At 37.1% G+C, this 22,291-nt stretch overlaps 2 protein-coding genes across 2 annotated transcripts; both read left to right on the top strand.

Annotated features, from left to right (window-relative positions):
• The first annotated feature begins 588 nt into the window (after positions 1 to 588).
• Positions 589 to 9,161, top strand: LOC141591811 (poly [ADP-ribose] polymerase 2-like). The gene is made up of 18 exons (XM_074412290.1): positions 589 to 795; positions 884 to 1,178; positions 2,184 to 2,335; positions 2,445 to 2,526; positions 2,932 to 3,158; positions 3,436 to 3,565; positions 3,868 to 3,923; positions 4,429 to 4,502; positions 4,649 to 4,695; positions 5,143 to 5,192; positions 5,355 to 5,417; positions 5,616 to 5,696; positions 6,370 to 6,480; positions 6,734 to 6,809; positions 6,902 to 7,044; positions 7,876 to 7,949; positions 8,406 to 8,511; positions 8,776 to 9,161. Exons 1-18 carry the CDS (start codon positions 700 to 702, stop codon positions 8,866 to 8,868), a joined length of 1,956 nt encoding a protein of 651 aa, XP_074268391.1. The 5' UTR covers positions 589 to 699; the 3' UTR covers positions 8,869 to 9,161.
• Positions 9,162 to 10,376: 1,215 nt separating this feature from the next.
• LOC141591810 (gamma-tubulin complex component 4-like) lies at positions 10,377 to 22,046 on the top strand. Its single transcript, XM_074412289.1, has 17 exons — positions 10,377 to 10,636; positions 10,728 to 10,998; positions 12,065 to 12,201; positions 12,970 to 13,068; positions 13,916 to 14,036; positions 15,129 to 15,425; positions 15,530 to 15,610; positions 15,674 to 15,757; positions 15,836 to 15,922; positions 16,467 to 16,522; positions 17,276 to 17,440; positions 17,648 to 17,873; positions 20,163 to 20,251; positions 20,526 to 20,676; positions 21,152 to 21,274; positions 21,498 to 21,588; positions 21,670 to 22,046. Exons 1-16 carry the CDS (start codon positions 10,479 to 10,481, stop codon positions 21,558 to 21,560), a joined length of 2,208 nt encoding a protein of 735 aa, XP_074268390.1. The 5' UTR covers positions 10,377 to 10,478; the 3' UTR covers positions 21,561 to 21,588; positions 21,670 to 22,046.
• The last annotated feature ends 245 nt before the right edge of the window (positions 22,047 to 22,291 follow it).

Genomic DNA, 22,291 nt, shown 5'->3' with positions numbered 1-22,291 from the left:
TACTACTAATAATAATAATAACAATAATAATAATAAATAATATTAACATTAATAACATTATTATTCATTTTAACAACAACAACAACAACAACAACAACATTATTATTCATTTTAATAATAATATTCATAATAATAATAATAATAAATAAATTATTAATAACATTATTATTAAATATAATAATAATAATAATAATAATAATAATAATAATAATAATAATAATAATAATAATAATAAAGAATAATATTAAAAAATAGTATTATTGATAACAAAATTAATAATAACTATTAAATTTAAGATGAGTAAAAAAAATGAAATTTGAACTTAATGGGTAAAATTTGAATCAATCAATCAAATTTGAATGGAATGAATAGTGAATCAATCGAATCAATGTTCAATCAATCAATCAATCAATCAATGGAGCTGAATCAATCAATCGAATCGAATTTCAATCAATCGAATCAAATCGAATCAAGTAGAGTGAAAATAAAATAGCGGAAAGAATGCGCTATAGTCGTCTTAAATGACGCAAAATCGAGTAACGACGGCATCAAAACAAACAACTCAAACGTGCGTAGCACAGAACACCCACTTACTTACCTCTTTCTTCCTTCTCTTGCAAGCTTTTCTCTGTTTATTTAAAATCTTTTTAATTTAATTATTTCCCTCCCAAACCAACAATTTTTCTCTCTTCCACAAAAATGGCGACGACTAGTACCAACACCATGAAAGTCGACGAACTTCGTACCGAGCTCTCCAAACGCGGCCTCAGCACTGCCGGCATTAAACCTACCTTGGTACCTTCCTTCTCCACTCTCCATTTCTCTCTCTTCATTTCACTGATCGTTTATCTCTTTTCATCCAGCGGTTGTCGTTTTATTTCAGGTGAAGCGCCTCGATTCCGCACTTCGAAAAGAGGCCAAACAATCTGCGGCGGAGGCTGATACTGCGGAGGACACGGCGGTGATTGCGGCGGAGGACACGGCGACGGCGGTAGTGGTAGGGGAGAAGAGGGAGAGAGAAAGTGAGGAGTGTGACGGAGGAATTGAGGAAAGAGAGAGGTATCAAAAGATGAGTGTTATACAGTTACGGAAAGAAGCATCGAATCGAGGCGTTTTAACTAGTGGCACTAAGAAGGAGCTTGTTGAGAGGCTTTGTACTGCTGTTGACACTGTTGATGGTATGAATTTGTTTGCTATTTGCTAATTGCTAATGTTTAGTTTTGTTGTGTTTGCTTTGTGTTGTGATTTATTGGTGCTTTTGTTATTGATTGTAGCTTAGTTTTGGAGTGAGATATAACAATGGTGAAATGTTATGGCAAGTTGTAGGTTAACAATGTTAGTTTCGATTAAAAGGTCAAGTTAAGGGCGTGTTTGGATTGAGGAATTTGTGTTGTTTCGGTTGATTAAGTGAGGTAGGAAGGAAATTGAGGGATTCATTTTTCTTTATGTAAGGTACTGAAATTGAGGGATTCATTTTTCGACTAATTCAAATTGAGGGAAATTTGAATTAGGTACTGAAATGGTTTAAGCAAAGGGAGTAACAATGGTGAAATGTTATAGTATTAGTGTATTACTCCTTGCGTGTTGGATTGTTAGAATGTTAGTCGCTTATGGCAATGTGAGTTTCAAGTATATGGGCAAGTGAAGGCCGTGTTTGGAAGGAGTAATTTGAAGGGAAAAGGAGAGAATGAACAGAAAAAGGAGGGATTTTTTTGTTATTGTTTCGTAAGTTCTGTAAGACGTAAATTGAGGGGTCCATTATCCTTTGTGCAGACGTTGGGAGGTTTTGGAAGGAAATTGACGGTGTCCCCTCTTGTCCTTGAACTTCTATTTAACAAGTTTTGAGGGAATTGTAACTAGTTAGTGACTGATTTTCAATAGGTTATCTGATGTTGATGATCATAGTGATGGAGCTCTATGACCAAGTACGCGAGCACCTGTTTACCTTCTGTGATAGGAGCTTTTCAACAAATAATATTGTCAACATGAGACACTCACTTAGGCAAACTTATCATACTAGGAACATTTCAACAGATTTCCGAAATATAGGTGGTAGGAAATGATGTCCATTGTACCACGTATTAGAATTGTAACTTAGGGTAACACAACGGAAATGTGGCATACATATGTTTGTTGCATTTGATGTTCAATGAGTAAGTACTTCCATGTTGGTGTGTGCTAAGATAATGGAGCAGCAGCAGACGGAAAGCAAGAGGACAAGGTAGTGGAAGAGGTTAAGAAGGAGAAAGTGGTGACAGCCACAAAGAAAGGTTCAGCGGTGTTGGATCAATGGCTTCCTGACAATATAAAAACTCACTACCATGTTTTAGAAGTGGTATCTCTCTCAATTTATAGCCCTTTTTTGTTTTGTTTTTTAATAATTTCATACTCATCATTTTAATAGAAAAAAAATAGTATTAACAGTTACCTCTTTGAGGATATAGGGAGATGAAATATATGATGCAATGTTGAACCAGACAAATGTAGGGGACAACAACAACAAGTTCTATGTGATTCAAGTTCTTGGTATGTGTATTCATTTCTGTATTTTACTCCTATTATGAGATTGGTGGGACATATTGTTATCTTGATTTAGTCACTTAAAATTCCTGTATTTTACTAGAGCACATCGGCACAAAAGGCTAATATAGTAGAGGGTAAGGTTGGGGGAACTAAGAGGCGAAATGCATAATCAATAACTATGCTTCGGTTGCTTCCAAATGAAGCAACTTAGCAACTGAATTAGCTGACACTGGAACATTATGTGGCGGATTTAGCTATGTCATTCTTAGATCCCCCCCCCCTCTCTCCTATGTCCTTAACAGATGATAAATGTTTTTAACGGTTTTAACTTATAAATACAAATTTTCTTTACCGCTGATGCTTATAGTTCTTTTACTTACCCTTCACTTGCTTTCTCACAATGAGCAGAAGCTGATGGTGGTGGCTTATACATGGTATATACCAGATGGGGGAGAGTAGGCGTAAAAGGCCAAGATAAGTTATTTGGGCCATATTCTTGTCAATCGTCTGCTACTGAAGAGTTCAAGCAGAAGTTTCTGGCCAAGACGAAAAATCATTGGTCCGATAGAAAAGATTTTGTTTCCTATCCTAAGGCTTACACTTGGTTGGAAATGGACTACAGTGAAAAGGATCAGGTATATTCAACAGCTAGATACATAGGTACTTGTTTTTCTTGAGAGTATTATTTTTATCTGTTCCTCGTTTTAGTTAAAATCTTGTTTAAACTATAAGACTTGCTTCTACCGGTACCCTAAAAGGCCTTGATTTTATTGAGAAGTATAATTGAAACGAGTAGATCTTTGTAGTCACAGACTCACAGCTCTCCTTAGATGTATATTATCTCAAGACTAGTGATGGTTTGTTTTAAAATGTTTTATGATTTTGCATTTTAACTTTTGTGATCACTTTTAGGACCAGGCAAAGCCCTCCGCTTCTTGCACAGACGTTCAACCTACGGAAACCAAACTTGAGTCACGCATTGCAAAATTCATCTCCCTTATCTGCAACATTGGCATGATGAAGCAGCAAATGATGGAAATTGGTCAGTATCTTTTTGGAGATTTTTCTTTTGTGCTATTTCCGCTGTAAGTTTGAAACAAAGTACTATAACATCCATACATTGTGTAGTTTCTAAGATTATGTAGATGTGAATGTCGGTGTTCCTTTCTCATGTTTGTATGGGCGGATGTTGACTGGCCCTTTCTATGCGTATATTATTATTTGATATTGTTTTGACAGACGATGTAGGGATGACAAATTTTATGACTTATACCCATATGAGACTTTTTTTTGTTTAACTCAGCCCTTTTTAAATACTATCTGTTTTGCAATTTTTGTATTCAGGTTACAATGCGGAAAAGTTACCTCTTGGAAAGTTAAGCAAGTCAACAATTTTGAAGGTACATATATAATTTCTCTTGTTATTAGGGCACGCTAACCTGTGATTGGGGTGCCTCAAGGATTTGGAGCAGCTGTCTGGCAACTACAGGGTTCTCCATATCGGCGGGAATTCAAATTCCTTTGTTGACTAATTCATAGGACATTATCATAAATTAAAGAAATACTCCTTATACATCTTAGGTGAATGCAGGATGAACTTAGGTAGAATCTTAAGGTTGCATGAAGTGAAGTCTATTCTTCATTATAGGAGTGTATGGCAGATAACGCTAAGCAGAAGAGAAAGACATTCATTATAATGCTCCTTATTTATATTTTAGTCTTTAAGAGCTTTTGAGTTGACTATTGGTCTTGAATACTTGAATCGATAGTCTTATGGGTTTCGCATGTTGCTAATCAATTGCCTTATTTGATATGAAACACAATCCTGTTACAAAATATTCTCTGCATACTGTTTTCTGTCACTTCCTTGATGTGTGGTGGCTCATCATTTTTCTCTTTATGTAGGGTTATGGCGTCTTAAAGCAGATTGCTGATGTCATGGGGCAATCCAACCGAAAACTACTTGAACAACTAAGTGGGTGGGTATTTACTGTTCTTTAGTATTTTACCTCTGGTGCCTGTTACATATGCTTTCCGCAGGTTTCTAATATTTCTCTCTTTTTATACTTATGTCAAATGCAACCTTTCACGAGCTTCTAATTACTTAAAATGCTTTTCATTGCAGGGAGTTCTATACAGTTATTCCTCATGATTTTGGGTTTAAAAAGATGCGTAAGTTGTTTTCTTATGGAGCACAATGGTTCTAAATATTTAGCATTTGATGTCATTGTCTTTTGCGTTTTCCAATGGAGCTAAAGACTCAATATTGTTTAGCTTTGTAATTTGATGGAACAATTCTGACGGGCACACTATAATTCTCACACTTCTTATATTGTGAAGTAACGTTTTGTCGACGCCATTCTGAATGCAATTTCATTATGGGGCATACTGAAACACTCTCTTTATATTTTGAACATGCGGGCAAGGTTGAGTATATCCGACCCTTCATAGTCTGCAATGACCAGCTTAGCATTTGGTTGTAACATTGCTAATGTAATTGTCTTGCTCTCCATTTTTTAATGTTTCGTGGATTTTTATCAATTAGTGGCCATGTCGCCCGTAGAGTGTAGGACTGTAGGTATGGATAAGTTCCCATCTAACATATGCAATTGCTTGCAGGTGAATTTGTCATTGACACGCCTCAGAAACTAAAAGCCAAGCTGGAAATGGTAACTTTTTAAAGTTCTGATTAACTTATGTTTTTACTTATTGCCTTGGGGATTTGGTTGCAGAAAAGTTTATTATTGAAGTAATGAAATTACTAGTTTTCGATATGAAATCTTTTTTTTTTCCTTTTGTCATTAAGTAACTCAGTTTCTTTTCTTTTAAAGGTTGAGGCTCTTGGTCAAATTGAACTTGCAACAAAATTGTTGAGTGAAGGTGTAGGAATGCAGGTATGTTCGTGTCCTATATCTTTTACACTAGTGGTATTTGCTGCTTTTATACATAGATGTCCTTTGTCATTGCCATTCTCTTATGCATATTTTCTTTCTATAATATTACTCCTTGTTTCTCTATAATAGAAAAAGACTGTTTCACTTACCTCTAAAATAAGAATATCGTAATAATAATATGCTCTATTATATTTGCAGGACGATCCATTATATGCTCAATATGAAAGACTCAATTGTGAACTGGTACCAGTAGACAATGGCTCAGAAGAGTTTTCCATGGTAAGCCATCATCAATATTTCTTTGATGCTCATAATATTCCCTGAATTTGATGACATTTCCTTTATAAATTTGGATGTATTGGTGTTGCTAAGACAACAATTAGAATTATATATATGGATGATTTTCAGCAACATTTCTATCATCAGCTGAGCTGTTAATTTCTACCTGTGCAACGCAAAGTCGGAAAAAGTGATTATTGGTGTCTATGACATTATGACTGGTGTTCTTCTCAGAACATGCATCTTGATTGTAAATGTGCAACAACCCTCGACCTCATAAAAAGTTTCTCATCTTTCCATATTGGTTTGTTCCAATGTAATCTACTCATTAGGTTAAAACATAACAGTTTTCATATTAACCTCAATAAAAAGGAAACAAGTTGGGAGAGTTCAATGAGAAAACAACATTTCTACCTAGTACAGGACATTTTGAATGTTCTCCATCACCATCTTAAAATGAGCCACGATAAATAGAACTATATTTTTTTTGGATGGAGGTAAGTATGTTTGTGCTCCAATGATCCTGCCTATATTGATGGCTGCTACAATGTTTCCGAGGTATTAGGCTACCAGCAACGATGTTACTTAGCAGTTAAAAGATTGCGGGTTTGAAAAATTGCTAGCTAGTGAGTAATAAGTTTTCTGTTTTTTTTTTTTTTTTTTTTTTTTTCAGATTGACATGTATATGAAGAATACACACGCTAAAACACATTCTGGCTATACAGTCGAAATTGCTCAAGTGTTTAAGGTGTCAAGAGAAGCCGAACACGAACGCTTTAAACCGGTAAGCTGTTCTATTATTGGTGTCCATGTGCGGTTTTATAATATATGACCCAAACACAACGACTTCTATGAGATGTCTTCATAGTGACATGTGATACTAAATTACTAACCCATGAACTCCATAAGTAAATGGGGAATGCATGAAGATTTGGTTTGTGTCCCACATATGACTGATGTGAGACCGTCTTACACAAGATTCACTGAAGTTTTATCTTTTCCTTCACTCTGATCTGTTTCTTTACTATTTACCCCAGTTTGTTAGTACCAAAAATAGAATGCTCCTGTGGCATGGCTCTCGTTTGACCAACTGGACTGGGATTTTGTCTCAAGGTAAACAACTAGCTAATGTAATAGGTGGAAAACTATGTACTCTTGTGTTCTTCAGAGTTGATTCTATAAATAATTCTTGCATCTATATTCAGGGTTACGTATTGCGCCACCAGAAGCACCCGTAACAGGGTATATGTTTGGGAAAGGAGTTTATTTTGCGGACATGTTCTCTAAGAGTGCAAACTACTGCTGCTCAAGTTCCAGTTCTCCGTCTGGAGTGCTCCTGTTGTGTGAGGTAGATTATGCTTATTATGTTTAAATCCTTTTCTATGGTCTACAGATAGTAGCTTGGGTAGATAAGCCTATTACATTTTTTTTAAGTGCGATTAATCTTGGTATTTCAGCCCGTTTGGCATACTCTAGAGTTCATTTCACTTGAAACAGTATTCATACCTTGCTAATACCCTAATCTCCTGAATCTGGTTTGCCTAGATAAATTTCATAAACAAAATATTAGTTCCTCTGCCCTTGGTATTAAATCTTGGCTGGGACGCAGGCACACAGCATACGAGCTATGTTATGAACATTGGCACAACCATATTATGAGGCTGTATTGGCCGCATTTATGTCACAATGGAATGAGATCAAGGCCAAAACTGAGATTTAATGCCATGCCTCTGCCTTAAGCTTTGTATGAACTTTGAATGGAAGTAATTAGAGGGAAAAGGGAGGGCATGGGATAGAGAGGGGCAATATATATCTTGTTTGGTTAGCAAGTGTGTTTGGAGGTACATTGAGGGGAGAGACATATCCACTTCCTTCATATCCTTCACGCCTTTCTTCTAACAAAGCCTTTTTAAGCCTAATCAAAAAATTTCCAACGTAGGGTTTGGAAGGAAAATGGCATTGGTCCATTCCTCCTCCCCTCTCTTTCTCTTGGTTTTTCAATCCAAACCAAGGGTTAACTTGCCAATTTGTTTTACTTTAAAAGCATGCCCCCTAAACTACCTTTCATAGTGTTCTTCAGATGACATGTTTCGTTTTGTACTTTTGGCATATACTTCGACGTGTAGTTGTTCCTAATAAATCTTGTGGACTGATGAAACTGTTCTGCATGCTTTGTCAGGTTGCATTAGGCGAGATGGAAGAACTCCAATATGCAAATTATGATGCAGATAAGCTGCCGCCTGGAAAGTTAAGGTGCGACTGTTTCTACTGTCTGTAATAATGTCCTGTGTGATGTTCAATTTGATTAGCAGGCATATGGAAACTAGTGGGACTGTGAGAGCCCGTGTATTGTAACTCTGCAGTGCCGTAGGCCCTTCTGGATTCTATTATCTACCTGTTTCCCGTGTTGCATTAGTATCAATTCAGGAAGTGATTATTTAGGAAAGCACATCAAAGCTCTAAAACCAAAGTTGTTTCTTGACTAACTATTGTTCTCACTTTTGGCATTATCATACATGCTACTCAAACTTGGTTGCAAGTGTCAAGTTCGTATGAGTATCTTTTTCTTTTGAAAATTTCCATGTTTTGGCCTGAAATGAAATGTTTTAGTGTCATGCACCTATGGTGTTGTTACTTGTTAGTAGGTCCTTGTCCGGAATATTATGCAACCTAACCATTCTCAATCTTGTTAACAATTATATGCATCAGCACAAAGGGAGTTGGCGGCACTGCACCAGATCTCTCTAAATCCAAGGTCCTTGATGACGGTGTTGTCGTTCCTTTGGGGAATCCAGTTCAGTCGAAAAATGGCAAGGTTAGTGTGTCCCTTGTAAGGTGGTTTTACACTCAAAATTGCAAAACCAAATGTTAATTACATGAAGATCCCTATAAATTATTTTTCAGCAACAACTGAGTTCCTTGATGACGAATTTTGTAAATAACGTGCAGTTTTATTGCACGTCAAATGCTTGTATTTTTGCGTACACTAAACTTCATTGCAGATAACGAATTTTGTCGTCTTATACAACAATTTGCTGTCAAATGCTTGCCTCTTACAATGCGTATGTTCTGCTTTCAGGGTGGTCTACTGTACAATGAGTACATAGTTTACAATGTGGATCAGATAAGGATGCGGTACGTTCTTCAAGTAGATTTCAAGTATAAGTGGTAGTTCATGACGTAGATCAGATACGGCCGGTTATATGGAGCTCCATTCAAGGTATTGTTGATGGCAAAGGAGCTTTCATGAGATTTACTCTCATACTAACTGCTGTAAAAAAGTTAAAAGAGTATTTTGTTGTACTGAAAAACTTCCATGTCTAGTGAAGTTTTTTTTTTTTTGTCTATATTCGTCCTAAATTGTCTCCAAATTTTCCAAGTGTAATGGGAGGCACAAGATCATTAGAATACAAAGAGAAGTAAAATTTGAACCTAAAAGTATTATATAGGCGGATTTTAACTCAACATCAAGGTTAAGATCTCTCAACTAAACTAGTGATATGAAGCTTCTCTTTAGAATTGAGTTCAATTCAAACACGAATTTTGTATAGCCAAGCTAGAGATGGATATTGGGATGGGCCGGGCCTGATCACTCTGGCCCGAGACTAGCCATCGTGAAGTAGCGGGCCAGACTAGCCCCTGTTATCTCAAGCTTGGCCGAAGAGGCCAAGACCAGTCAGTAAGGGAGCATGCAAGATGGGTCTATATATTTTTTATCACAAAATCTCATTGAAGACGGCATGTATCCGTCACTTTGGAGTGACGGATACCATTTCCTCTCACAAATGACCCAAATAGAGGAGAGAGGGAAGCACATGGGGTGCCCCCACCTTGTCCCCCCTATCCGTTTTGTGAGTGACATTACCCGTTACTTGCTCCGACCCGTCTTCAGCAAGACTAACTGATTTTTTATTTATTTTTTGTTTTTTACGTGGGCAAAGCACGTCGAACCCTCAAAACTGAAGCCCAAGCATGATTCAAGTGGTTGGGCCGGGCTAGTCGGTTGGTTAAAATTCAGTTTGAGATACGGGCCGGGGAAACTTCATTTAAGTAAAGATCACTAATATCAAAATTAGACATTCTTTTGTATTTTCTATTGTATTACGATTTTTTTCTAATTACAACTTTAAATGTAAATTTATGCAACTTCCTTAAAAAGTGATCCCATTAATTAATTGGATTTTCTTACGTAATAGTCAGTTATATAACACTATACAAAATATTACGTAAAACTATAATTGATGACATTATGTGAACATTAAATTTTTTATTTATTTAGTTGTAAATCGTGGTGTATACTTGTAAGGAACTCCTCGTGAAAACTCTTATAAAAATGATAAACGATTAACCAAGAAGTTTGTTCACAATGTTTTTTTCAAAAATCTTAAATGAGAATAAATTTTGCTTTTTTTCCGTACGTTTACTCCAGTTCATAGACTATACATCTGAGGTAGTACCCCTTATTATTTATTTTTTGAGTTTTCTTTTTAAGTTTTTGAGTTCTGCTTTAGTATAAAGTTTTAGAGCACATTTACTAAAATATTACACTAAAAAAATATAATATTGCTCAAAAACTATATTTATAAATGGTAATATGCTCAGAAAAAATGTGTATATGCTCAAAAACTACAAGATCTGAGGTACTACCTCAAATGCAATCCTTTTTCTCCGTTTACTCCCCTAGTCCCAGTTCCCGCAAACAGTCACACTCCCTCGAGTATTCGTAACTTTTCTGCCGCCTAAAACTCCCAGACGCTTCCAAATCAAAAATTAACACAAAAAATGTTACAAGAAATATTACTAGCATTACTTGGTTTCACCGGCGATTTAATTATCGACGACGACGAACACCGTAACTCCCTCGGCCTCCCTTCTCTCTCCACCGCCGCACCCGCCTTCAAGCTCGCCGCCGACCTCTCCTTCATCCACCCTAGCGACCGGTAACTCTCTCATTTCTCAATTCTCCGTTTTTTTTTTCGATTTTTTGGAGGTTAATTTATAGAATTGACGTAATTTAGGGTTAATTGTTAGGGATGTGATTGAGAGGATTGTTAAGTTAGGGTTTTATTACCGGGAGCTTGATCGGTTTGCGACAAAATCACGGAATTTGAGCTGGATTAGGTCAGGGAGTGGAGATGATGTGAACAAGTTTCCGGAAAGTCGGAGTGTGTATCGACGGGCGATTGCGAATGGTGTTGTTGAAGTTCTTTCCGTTTATCGGTCTGCGGTTTTGCAAATTGAGCAGAAGTTGTTGGCTGATCATTTGCCTATTTTGGGGACTGTTACTCAGGGTCTTAATAAGGTTTTCCGTCTTCTCTTCGTAATTTAATTTGTAGCTCTGTTGATACTTGATAGTAGTCCTTGGTGTTTATGATGCATACCCCTTCCCTTTCAAATTGTTGTTTATGGTTTTATTAATCTGTGATATGAGTATTGTATTGAAATGTAACAACTAGTTGAATGGGAGGTAGTAGGTTGCAATAATTCCAGTTTGTACTAAACTGCATTTCACATCGTTCTTCCCATTTTTAAATAAATATATGCATGAATAAATTTGAAAAATAGGAAGAAGATGAAGGAAGGGCAAGGTTTCGTTTACTCCCTTCATCCCATTTCTATTGTACTGATTTTCTTTTCGGGACTTTACAATTTTTAACCCTCCTCCCCTAAATTGAAGAAAATAGGGACAATTGAGTTGGAGGGGGTATTAGCTACAAGTTCTTAACTATGGGCGATCTCCGATGTATACTCTTTTTTATTACTAAATTTAGAAAGAGGATAATTGAGTTCGAATGAGTTAACTAGTTAAGTAGGAAAAGAGACAATATAAATGGGATGAAGGGAGTATTATATTTTTGTGCAAGTGGTAATAATGAAAAAATAGAATAAATGATGCAAAGTTGAGAGACCCATATAGTTGGCAATTTTGTGGTATTTCCCCCCCTCTTTTTATCCTTTTTGAGTTCATCAGTAGGTAGTTTGATGCTTGGTTTCTTTTTGATTAAAAAAAAGAACCGTTGTGAATTGTGATGACTAATGTCAGGTGACAAATTGGGTGCTCCTTAGTCGTGACTCGTGATGACTGAGTGATGAATGACTGTTTTCAGTAAATTAAGACTGATAGTTGGATTAAAATAAAATTCTAGTGACAACTTTTTGCCTTTTGTTGTTGTTTGAGTAGCTTGAATCTACCGTGTCTGGGAGCAATAGTTGAATCTATGATGTCTTTTAACTTTCCCAGAGGAGTTTCTAGTCAGCACTGTGTTTTAATTTTTACTGTAGAATTGTGAATGGACGTCTTCCATTTTTTGTACTATGTTATTGTTACTTACTCTTAAGGCTGTGACTAAATGTTTTTTCTTTCCCAGTTTTTTGTTCTTTTGCCTCCTCTTTACGAACTTATTTTAGAGGTAGAGCGTGATGATATTCGGGGAGGAAAACTTCTTGACCTTTTACATAAAAGATGCCACTGTGGGGTGCCTGAACTACAAAACTGCTTGCAGAGGTAATTTTTTTTATTTGTGTGTGTGGGAGATGCTTTTTAGTTACCTTTGTCACAGTAATGAATAGTAGTACTTCAATATTTCATGTCAGTTAACAACAGCAACAACAAAATCATAGCTTTAGTCCCAAAATGATTTAGGGTCAGCAGACATGAATCATCATTTAAAAACGTCTCTGAGTGATCCCAACCCTCAAAGAGATAAAAAGAGAAAAGTGAAAAATTTCATGTCAGTTAAACAAAATAATAATAACAATAATAATAAATTCATGCTATTTTGTGGGTCAAGTTGGTCTTGTATTAATGCTTCTGTACTTAGAAAACTGAAAAGAGAACATGCGTCGAACTGTCAGAAGGTTCTTTATGCCTGATTTGAGGAATATTTATTATTTTATTATACACAAGTTCATCATCCTAGAGGAAAATGCACTGATGATCTAGTGCCTGTTCTCCTGAACTTATTTTTCTTCCTATGTTGTAAAAGATGTCCACGAAGTTGCAAGAGGTTGGGATTTCACCAAAATATAAGTTAGTGTTAAACAACCTAAAATCTTCTATGTTCAAGAAAGTTTAAACGAAAAATGCAGATAGGAAACTGAATAATTTAATATTTTTTTTATTGTCAAAGTAGACAATATACATCTAAGCCCTCCTTACCCCGCAATATGCATGAGCCCTTGACTAATGTTGTTGTTGATGTTGATGGGTTGTGGGACTATTTTTCGTTGTCATAATATATCTGTATTGATGTGTTTCTATCCCCTTAATTAGGCTACTTTGGCATGGGCATCAAGTGATGTATAATCAGCTTGCATCTTGGATGGTTTATGGAATCCTCCAAGATCCTCATGATGAGTTCTTTATTCGAAGGTAATCTAATGCTTAATATTCTCATAGGTCATTTCTTTTGTCATGAGGCTTGGCTATGTTTGTTAATTAAATCACCTAGTTTCTTACTAGTACACTTGTTTCTTATGGTATTGCAGACTATTGCTTCTAATCTAGTGACACTTGGTGAGCCGTGTTTTATTATGCTTCTAATCAATCCATCAATATTTTGTGACCAGCTACAACTTTTCAAGGAATGCTAACTTTGAAATGTGCTGTTCTTTTTTATGACAAGTTTTTTGCAGTATCCATGTAAAATTTTAGATTACAAGGATCCTCTTTTTTGTCAAATTAACTTCACAGCGACTTCCTTTGTTTGTCCTGTGGCATTTTTTAACCAGTAAATATATATGTTATCGTTTTTGTGGCCAAAACTGCACTAAGTTGGTTTGTCTGTGCTCGTAAGTATGTGAGTATTTCCTTCTTTAGCATTCTAAGAAAGAGCAATGGGTGGGGGTTGCAAGTAGGATTAGGTGTCTCAATTAGCTAAGACGGAAAATTGTGGGCATCATCAGATATCAGTTTAGGTTGCTTTGAATTGCAGTGATGGGAGCGATCTGAAGCTCTTCGTTTGTCAAGACCTATTCAGGATACGTGAGTACGTGACCTGTTATATGGCTGGGGTTGTGAATTCTTAATAACATCAGAAAAAAACTTCACCACAGTTTTTCTCTCTAATATTATGATTTCGGTGCTTTTTTGTGTTTGCATTCCCCACTCCCCCCCAACATATTTCATTGTACTTTTTATGGTAGTCTCGTGTTACCCCTGTTGTTGTTTGAGCACCAGTTTTATTGGTACAATGTGCTTATTTATCCGCTTGTCTCAGTCAGGACGACAGCAAAGCAGAGAAAGACTTACCAGATTCAGATATGCATAGAAAAATGACACGCTTAAAACTAGGGGATTCATCGCTGGTTAACTGGCACTTGGGATTTCACATATCTTTGGTATTGCTCACCTCTACCTATAGATGTTTGTTCAAGTATCTTTCAATATTCCGTATATGTTATTATCATTTGTGTAACACTTGGAAATACCTGTAACAAATCTGTTTTTTCTAGCTGCCTAGGGGCAAGTTTTTCGCGTTCTTTTTCCTGTACATTTTAAAAAGCTGCAGTGCTTTATGAGCCCTCTATTCCCCTTCTTGTTATGCTAAGTGAGCTTTTCTGGCATATGGAACAAATCTTAAATATTTTATTGGATTGTTTCATATAACCTAGAGTATAGCCTTGTAAGTTGTAAATAACTGCCTTTGTAGTTCTTGCTTGCTTTTTTGGTACTGCAGATGTACCATGACACTCCTTCAAATTTATTGAATAAGCCCTGTTCGATTCTCTTAGTGAGAAGGAGATTGTTCATTGTGGCTTTTAGTTGTAATTAAGGGCGTATGTTTACCTTTTATTGTATCTTCTCTAGTTCGGCACCTAAGGGATATGGCATTTTGTCCTCTCTATTTATTTTTTCTGCCACTGCAGTTACTAGTGTCCAAAAGGTTTGGTGGGATCGTTCCAGTATAGGCTACTCTAGTTTGCATGAGATGAATACATTTTGGTAGAGTTGTTCGAATGTATTAGGCTAGTTTATTTACATGAGAAGTATCCAGATTCAAAACTAGTGTCCCAAGGGTGCTCTAAGATAATTTTGTAGCAGGGAGTTAGTTTTTATGATATCAGATCTCCGGTTTCTAACAGGAAGTTAGATCACCATAGATCTGCTATCAATTATGAGTGACGGTCTTGTCATATGGTTATGTATTTTGATATACAAGAACTTCTGCTCTTACTATATGTTTTTGCATCTCTGATAAGAGAACGGACAGATCTTATCTCGTTATCATTCTATCTCCTGCCACTAAAAGACAAAAAAGTTTGTAGCAGCAGTTTTGTGAGAAGTGGGCAGCCCCTTTCTTCTCTTTTTACATTTTGTCATATTTTAAATGAAACACCGATTCTTTCCATTTTAGCAATGTGGAGTCTTGTTCTTTAAGCAATTCTGACTTCCCTATACATATCTATAACGGGAATAACATGGCAATGCAGGATATGCTCCCTGAATATATCCATATGCGAGTTGCTGAATCTATTCTATTTGCTGGGAAAGCAATAAGGGTTCTTCGAAATCCAAGCCCTGGCTTTTTTATGAAGGATTCCTTGTATCATCACAAAATTCCCAGACAATCTCGCAAAAACCAGAGATTCAGTGGCCACTTCTCCTTCCAAAAGGACACAGAAGCTGTCAGTAACAAGCTCAGTGTCGATGACTCAGAATCTCCCGGAGAAGATTTACTTTCTCAATCTGAGGCAGACAAAATCGAAACAATGCTTCAGGACTTGAAGGTCTAGCACCCTTTTGTTTTTTGCTTATGTAGACTGTACATTCTTTGCCTGTGTTTTTTGGTATTTTCTTCTACTAATAAGCTGATTCTTACTCTGATATGCAGGATTCAACTGAATTTCACAAGAGGTCATTTGAGTGTGCTGTTGACTCCATTCGTTCTATTGCAGCCAGTCATTTATGGCAGGTACGTTATGCAGTATTTTCTTTACCCTTTAGGGCATGCATCTAAGATTAATAATAATTGCAGCTTGTAGTTGTTCGCGCTGATCTTAATGGACATTTAAAGGCTCTTAAAGACTATTTTCTGCTGGCCAAGGGAGATTTCTTCCAGGTTAGATATGGAAAATTTAAGATTTCACATCTTGCTAGTTGCTACTATGGAAAATTAAGGCTTTAATTTTTGTGCCAGTGCTTTCTTGAGGAAAGTCGCCAGTTGATGCGTTTACCTCCTCGCCAATCTACGGCGGAAGCTGATCTTCTGGTTCCGTTCCAGCTGGTATAGTTTAACCCACTTTTCCTTCTGTTACCTGTTGGACCCTTAATTTGGTAGTGGCTGTTTCATGTGGAACACTATATGGACAGCATATTGTGAAATCAAGGCTCGTAATATTTTATTTTATAGTTATATTCTGAAAGCTATTTGACTCAGACCACGCAACAAGTGTAGGATGCTGATATTTGACGCTTTTATGAAAAAAAATGAAGTGATTGGTTAAAGTGTAGCGTTGAAGTAACATACTCTAAAAGTCTCTTTTTTTTCCTATTGAAGCTGTCCTGGTATAGTAAAAATATCAATCTAAAGATTTCTTCTGTCAGTGTCATTTCCTGCTGCAATCAGGAATTAAGGCATGATTTTTTCACAGAAAATAGATGACGTATCAGAAAAAATGTAGGTGCTGTAGGCTCTATACAAATGTTACTATGCTATTTGTTTGGAACTGAATTGATTGCAGTTCAAACTAAACAACGAGTCTGTCGTGATAACTTCTATTATGATTTCCATTGATAAAGGTTGAAAATTGAGTTTCTATTTAATGCAGGCTGCTTTAAAGACAATTAGTGATGATGACAAATACTTCTCTAGAGTATCATTAAGGTGAGGACCTGTACCATAAATCCATAATACTTGCTGATGCTTTATGATAGTAGTTTGTTTAAACTAAGGGGGTGAGGGGTTTTTTATGGGGTTGATTTTTTCTGTTTTAAATCCCATATATTTTCATACCAAACAAGAAGACAAGTATAAGGGAATTCTTTTCCTTTCCTTTCCTTTCCCTTTCTTATTCCCTTTCCCTTTCCGTCATTCGAACCAAACGCCCTCTAACCCAGTACTTCTGCATACTTCTGCCTACGCTATCATTTGATTGATATTTGAGTTGCTATGCTTTATCATACGTTTCTTAATTTTGGGGCCAAGTGATGCCCCCTGACCCCTTGCTGTTATTAATTATAGGTTACTTTCATATTTTTGTTCTGAGAGAATGTAGGTAGATTAGGTGTAAAATTTTGTCACTTCTCACTGCCCTGGCCATGAAAGGATTGGTCACAGTGGCTAGAATTGTCTATTAAACGGCATTATTGTTAAGTTTCCCAGAGTAATTGTTAAACTAGGTTTCTGGTTGTATTCCACTTATTACCCATATAAATGTAGATATTCATCTTCAATCATATATCAATGCCTTTGTGTGACTTTTCTCAAAACTTTAATTTTGTCCCTTCAGTTCAGTAGCATTTTTTTTTCCATGCCATCACAACTATTTTGTTTAACTATATGCTAGCTAGTTGGTGTTCACTGTGCTGTATCTCTGTTTCACCCTATACCCTTTTATTGATGTATTTCACACTGTAGGATGCCTTCGGCTGTAAATCCATCCCAAGTTGATGTTACTAAATCAAAAGTTCTTCTTGCCTCATCAAGTACTGCAGCCGACCTGGATGGCTGGGATGGTATTACACTTGAATATTCTATTGATTGGCCCTTGCAGTTGTTCTTCTCACAAGAAGTTCTATCTAAGTAAGCCTTTATTTGTTTCAGGATACATCATTAGGAAAAAATGTATACAATTATGAAGAGGTTCTCTTTTCGTACTGGGGCTCTTTGTTTATCTTTGTAGGGAAATAGCTAGTGTTGTGGGCTCATGGCTTGATTTTGGCCGTTATGGCTGTTAGATAAGATTGCCCTTACTCTTCTTCCAGTAAAAGGTCACTGCTTTCTTTGCAGATATTGCCGTGTATTCCAGTATCTGTTGCGGCTTAAGCGGACCCAAATGGAGTTAGAAAAATCATGGGCTTCAGTGATGCATCAGGATCATAGTGATTTTGCCGAGCATCGGAACGATCCTGCAAAGTGCTCAACATTGCAGCAACGACGACAACGCTTTAGACCAATGTGGCGGGTTAGAGAGCATATGGCCTTCCTGATTAGGAATCTTCAATTTTATATCCAGGTATTCAATTCAAATGCGCGATGTTTTAATAATAATAATGTGATATATAGGTTTTCTGAAAAGCATGTAATAGGAATAGTTGGCTAATTTCAAGGTAAAGTCCGTATACGTCTTTGTATTAGACGCTTGGGTAATTATATGGGATGATATAGCTGTTGTAACCATGAGTGCTCTGATGATGAATGTGGTCCAGTTCACCAGTGAGTCTAGTGCCACTTTCATTAAGATAGATTTTTACCAATATTTTTGCTGCTCAACTTTGTTTCATGAGTTTGATTAATTTATTCATCCAAATAAACATAAAAGACAAAACAGTAATATTCACTTTAAGCACTTGGCGTTTACTCTCTGATCATCCTGTTCAACTTAAAAGTCAAGACTCCTGACATAGATAAAATGAGACTCCACTTATCATTTTCTTTCAACTGTTAAAGTGTTTGTTTTTGGATGATGAGTTGCCTTCTGCACGACTCGTTTCTCCTTGTAGAAGGCATTCATGAGCCGTGTGTTGCTACTACTTGTCTGTGGTTTTGGGCTCTCAGTTTCACTTTGTTGTCTATACACCATCGTGTTGCATGGCGGAAGACATGACAAAAAGACACCAGACAGAGATGACATCTACACATTTGCGATGAAGAGGTTGTGTTTCTCATATGAAGTTTCAAGGACAAAACATAGACGCATGTAAAAAGGAATAAGGAAGCCAAATTAAACCTGATACATTTTTAATAAAACAATGGGTTATTTGGTTAGGGTCTAAGGGTGTGTTTGGATTGAAAGATTTGGAGGGAAAAGAAAAGGAGCGAGAGTAGGGGATTTAAAATCCCTTGTTTGGATAGCAAATGAGGGTGGAGGGAAATGGAGGGGGAGTGATTTGGAGGGATTCAATTTTCCTCCTCCAAGCCTAATCAAAATCTCTCCACAATAAGCAAGATTTGGAGGAAAATTGTATCCAAACGCCCACTCCCCATTCCCCCTCCCCTTCCCTTCTCTCACTTTCCCTTCCCTCCTTCGCCCTCCCTTCTATTTCCCTCCACTTTTGCTATCCAAACATACCCTAAAGGAAAGGGAAAAGGAATCAAAGATTTTGATTCCCTTTGTTTATGTTTGTTTGACACAAACAAAGGGAATCGGTTTTCTTCCCTTACATCCATTCCCCTCACCCTCTTAGGGTCAATCCTTTTCCCTCACTCACCCTAACTACCATGACACCAACTGTCACTACACTACGCCTACCGTCACACCGGCAACATTCCCACCATGCCGTCGCCGGCGATACCACCACCCTGCTACTTGTACAAACCGCCGTCACTCTCCCGTTCGAAATTTCACACCACCCACACAAACACCACCCGAAAACCCAAAGGAACCTCCCCCCCCACCCCCCAAATCACCTACCCTGCCCATGAAAACACCAGATCGGCTGGGGGAGTTGATTTAGGGGGCGGGGGGAGGTTCCCTTGGGTTTTTAGGTGGTGTTTGTCTGGGTGGTGAGGAATTTCGAACGGGGATGTGGCGGCTCGAGCAAAGTGCTAGCATCGGGGTCGGTGGGAGGTGGTTGTGGCAGGAGGAGGTGGTTGATGATGGTGTAGAAGAAAGTCGGTGGTTCATGTATTCCCTTTCCTAAGCAACCACCAAACAAGTATGAATATTTGGGGTAATCCCTTTCCTTTCCCCTTCATTCCCTTTCTTGTTTCCATTCCCTTTCCCTTTGTTGAACCAAACGCCCCCTAAAGAAGAATAGGGAAGGGAGAGCGAGAATGTTTAATTCTGCCAAAATGGTTCCTGCCTTATCCGGTACACTGGTACTTGAAACTTATTTTCAACCATTCAGCCGACCCCAAATCATTTTGGGATTAAGGCTCTGATGTTGTTGTTGTTGTTGTCGTACTTGCCTAACAGTCGGTACTATATGTATATATAATACGGTGTCTTTAAGATGTTTATCAACTAGAGGATTGGGGCGGTTTTTGAGCCATACCTGTATCTGCAAGACGCCTGTCTGTTCATATCTAAATATTCAAATGTGACCTAATTTTGGATGAAGTCTTGGAATTTCAGTACCATTTCAAGCCTTAAATTTAAAGTGTCATAGCTGTGTTAACTCAAGGTTGGATTAAAATGGTAAAATTTGGGTGCATATGCTAGAGAATCCAACTTGGGTACTTAATAGAATAAAAAGTGGGAGTATTGTACCACCATACTTCCGTTTCTTTTTACTCTTAGCTACTTCTTTTGTTGTTTCTATTCTGCTTTTCCCACTTAATTCTCTTGAGTCTCTTTCTGCAGGTGGACGTAATAGAATCTCAATGGAATTTGCTGCAAAACCATATCCAAGATTCACGTGATTTTACTGAACTCGTGAATTTTCATCAGGAGTAAGTAAATTATTTTGGTGATGGCCCTTTCTTAAAAGTAAGGTTGCGTGTTGTAGCTGCGTGATAGTGGATTATTTATATTAGAGAGCTGAACAATGTGTTTTATTCTAACCTGGCTTCTCAATGTTGTTAGCACCTGGCAGTATGACCATCTCTTAAATTTTGTGTAGATGATTATATTATAACTGAAAAACATTTCAGTAAATTGTATGCTTGCACGGTGTGAGGTTTTTAGAGGCCAAAATTCCCTAAAGTACTTCTACTATCTTTACAGGTATTTGTCAGCCTTGATTTCTCAGTCATTTTTGGACATTGGTTCTGTGTGTAGAATTTTGGACAGTATAATGAAACTCTGTCTGCAATACTGTTGGAACCTTGAAAACCAAGAAAGTCCGAATACAGCTCAACTGGATCATATAACTGAGGTAACTTCAAAAGCACTTTTATAGCAATGATACCCAGTGTGCACCTAGATGAATCCTTCTTCGTTGGTGGAAGTCATGGCTCGTGGACTACTATGTTTCCTGGACATTTGATATTGACTATGACACTAGGACGGCAAGACGCTTCATTTTAAGCCAAAAATATGTGGATTTGTCATAAATATAGCCGGAGTCTGTCACTTGAGCACACGCCCATGTCAAATACTCCGTGTCTCACATTTCAGAGCAACATAGATAGTGTAAATCTACTTTTTTTTTTTTTTTCTTTTGTGTTTTTCTGCTTGTAGTCATGATCTTTAAAAACATGGAATTTTTCTACCGTTTGCTGAACCACTGAATTTTTGCATGCTTTTTCTTGCTATACTAAAAGCGTGATTTGTTGATGGTTGACACCGTGCTAACAAATCAGGACACTTTAGTTTGTCCACTCTAATATTGACTTGAATTCACATTTCAGGAATTTAACAAAAAATCAAATTCCTTGTACACTATATTACGCAGCAGCCGGCTTGCCGGAAGTCAGCGAGCCCCCTTCTTAAGACGTTTCCTTTTACGTTTGAATTTCAACTCCTTTTTTGAGGTAAATTTATAATCATCCTCTCTCAACTCCTTTTGTTCGTACTTACATTTGACTTTTGCTCCTCACTACAACAGTATTCTACATAAATGTAGGCATTACTATTTTCTTAGCCATATTCATTATAGACCTAATTGATACGAAGTACTCCGTATTATCTTCAAGATTTACGTGTTTGCTGACATTTTTTTCTCTCTTTTCCTTTCCCTTATTTTTTGGTACACAGGCAACTGCAAGAGGCGTGTTGAATGTTGTCAGGCCGCGCCCCTCTCTTCCCATTTTACAGTAGTTAGTTTGTGAATGATCTAGTCATCTAGGTACTGCATTTCTTCCTACAGGTTACCTGTTTCTGTTACTCAATTCGTTGGATACATAAAAAGACCTGATCGGTTGTGCAGGTTTCGTCACTTTGTCCACCATTTTTCAAATATTCCCCTATATGGTGGATGTTGTGTGCTATCTTTCAAAGTTAATGGTATGTCTTGCCTTCTTTTATCACCAGATGGTTGAGGTTCATGGGATTCTGGAGTTGCACAAGTCCAGAGGCTTTCAATATTTAATTTTTTTCGGTATTGATGAGCTTTCATATTGTAAGAGCTCAGAAAGTTGCAATCTGAGTTTTTCTGACTTCAGATTTGTTCTAGGAGTTCTGCTCCGACTCCCCGAGCATTAGTTCAGTTCAGGGCTTGTATATTTTGTATGTCAACATTGTTAATTGCTACGAGTGAAGTGGTCTGGAAATTGGTAATCAAGGAGGTCTCTGCTCTTTTTTTTTTCTTCCCACCGAGTTCAATGGATCCATTCCTTTCTCTTTTACAAATCGGATTATTTTTAAAGAAATATTTTGAATAAACTCTCTTCCTTCTCCCTCCATTTTTCTACCCAAGCGAAATGTGCACTCTTATTATTCATAGCTGCTACATTTTTCAAACCATTATATTCTCTCTATTTCGGTCATCTATTTACCTATTTCAATTTGGGTGGTCTTTATCATTTATTTACCTTTCTATTTTGAAAATG

The sequence above is a fragment of the Silene latifolia genome, chromosome 7 (assembly GCF_048544455.1).
Source record: "Silene latifolia isolate original U9 population chromosome 7, ASM4854445v1, whole genome shotgun sequence".
NCBI lineage: Eukaryota > Viridiplantae > Streptophyta > Magnoliopsida > Caryophyllales > Caryophyllaceae > Silene > Silene latifolia.
This window is presented reverse-complemented; position numbering and strand designations above follow the sequence as displayed.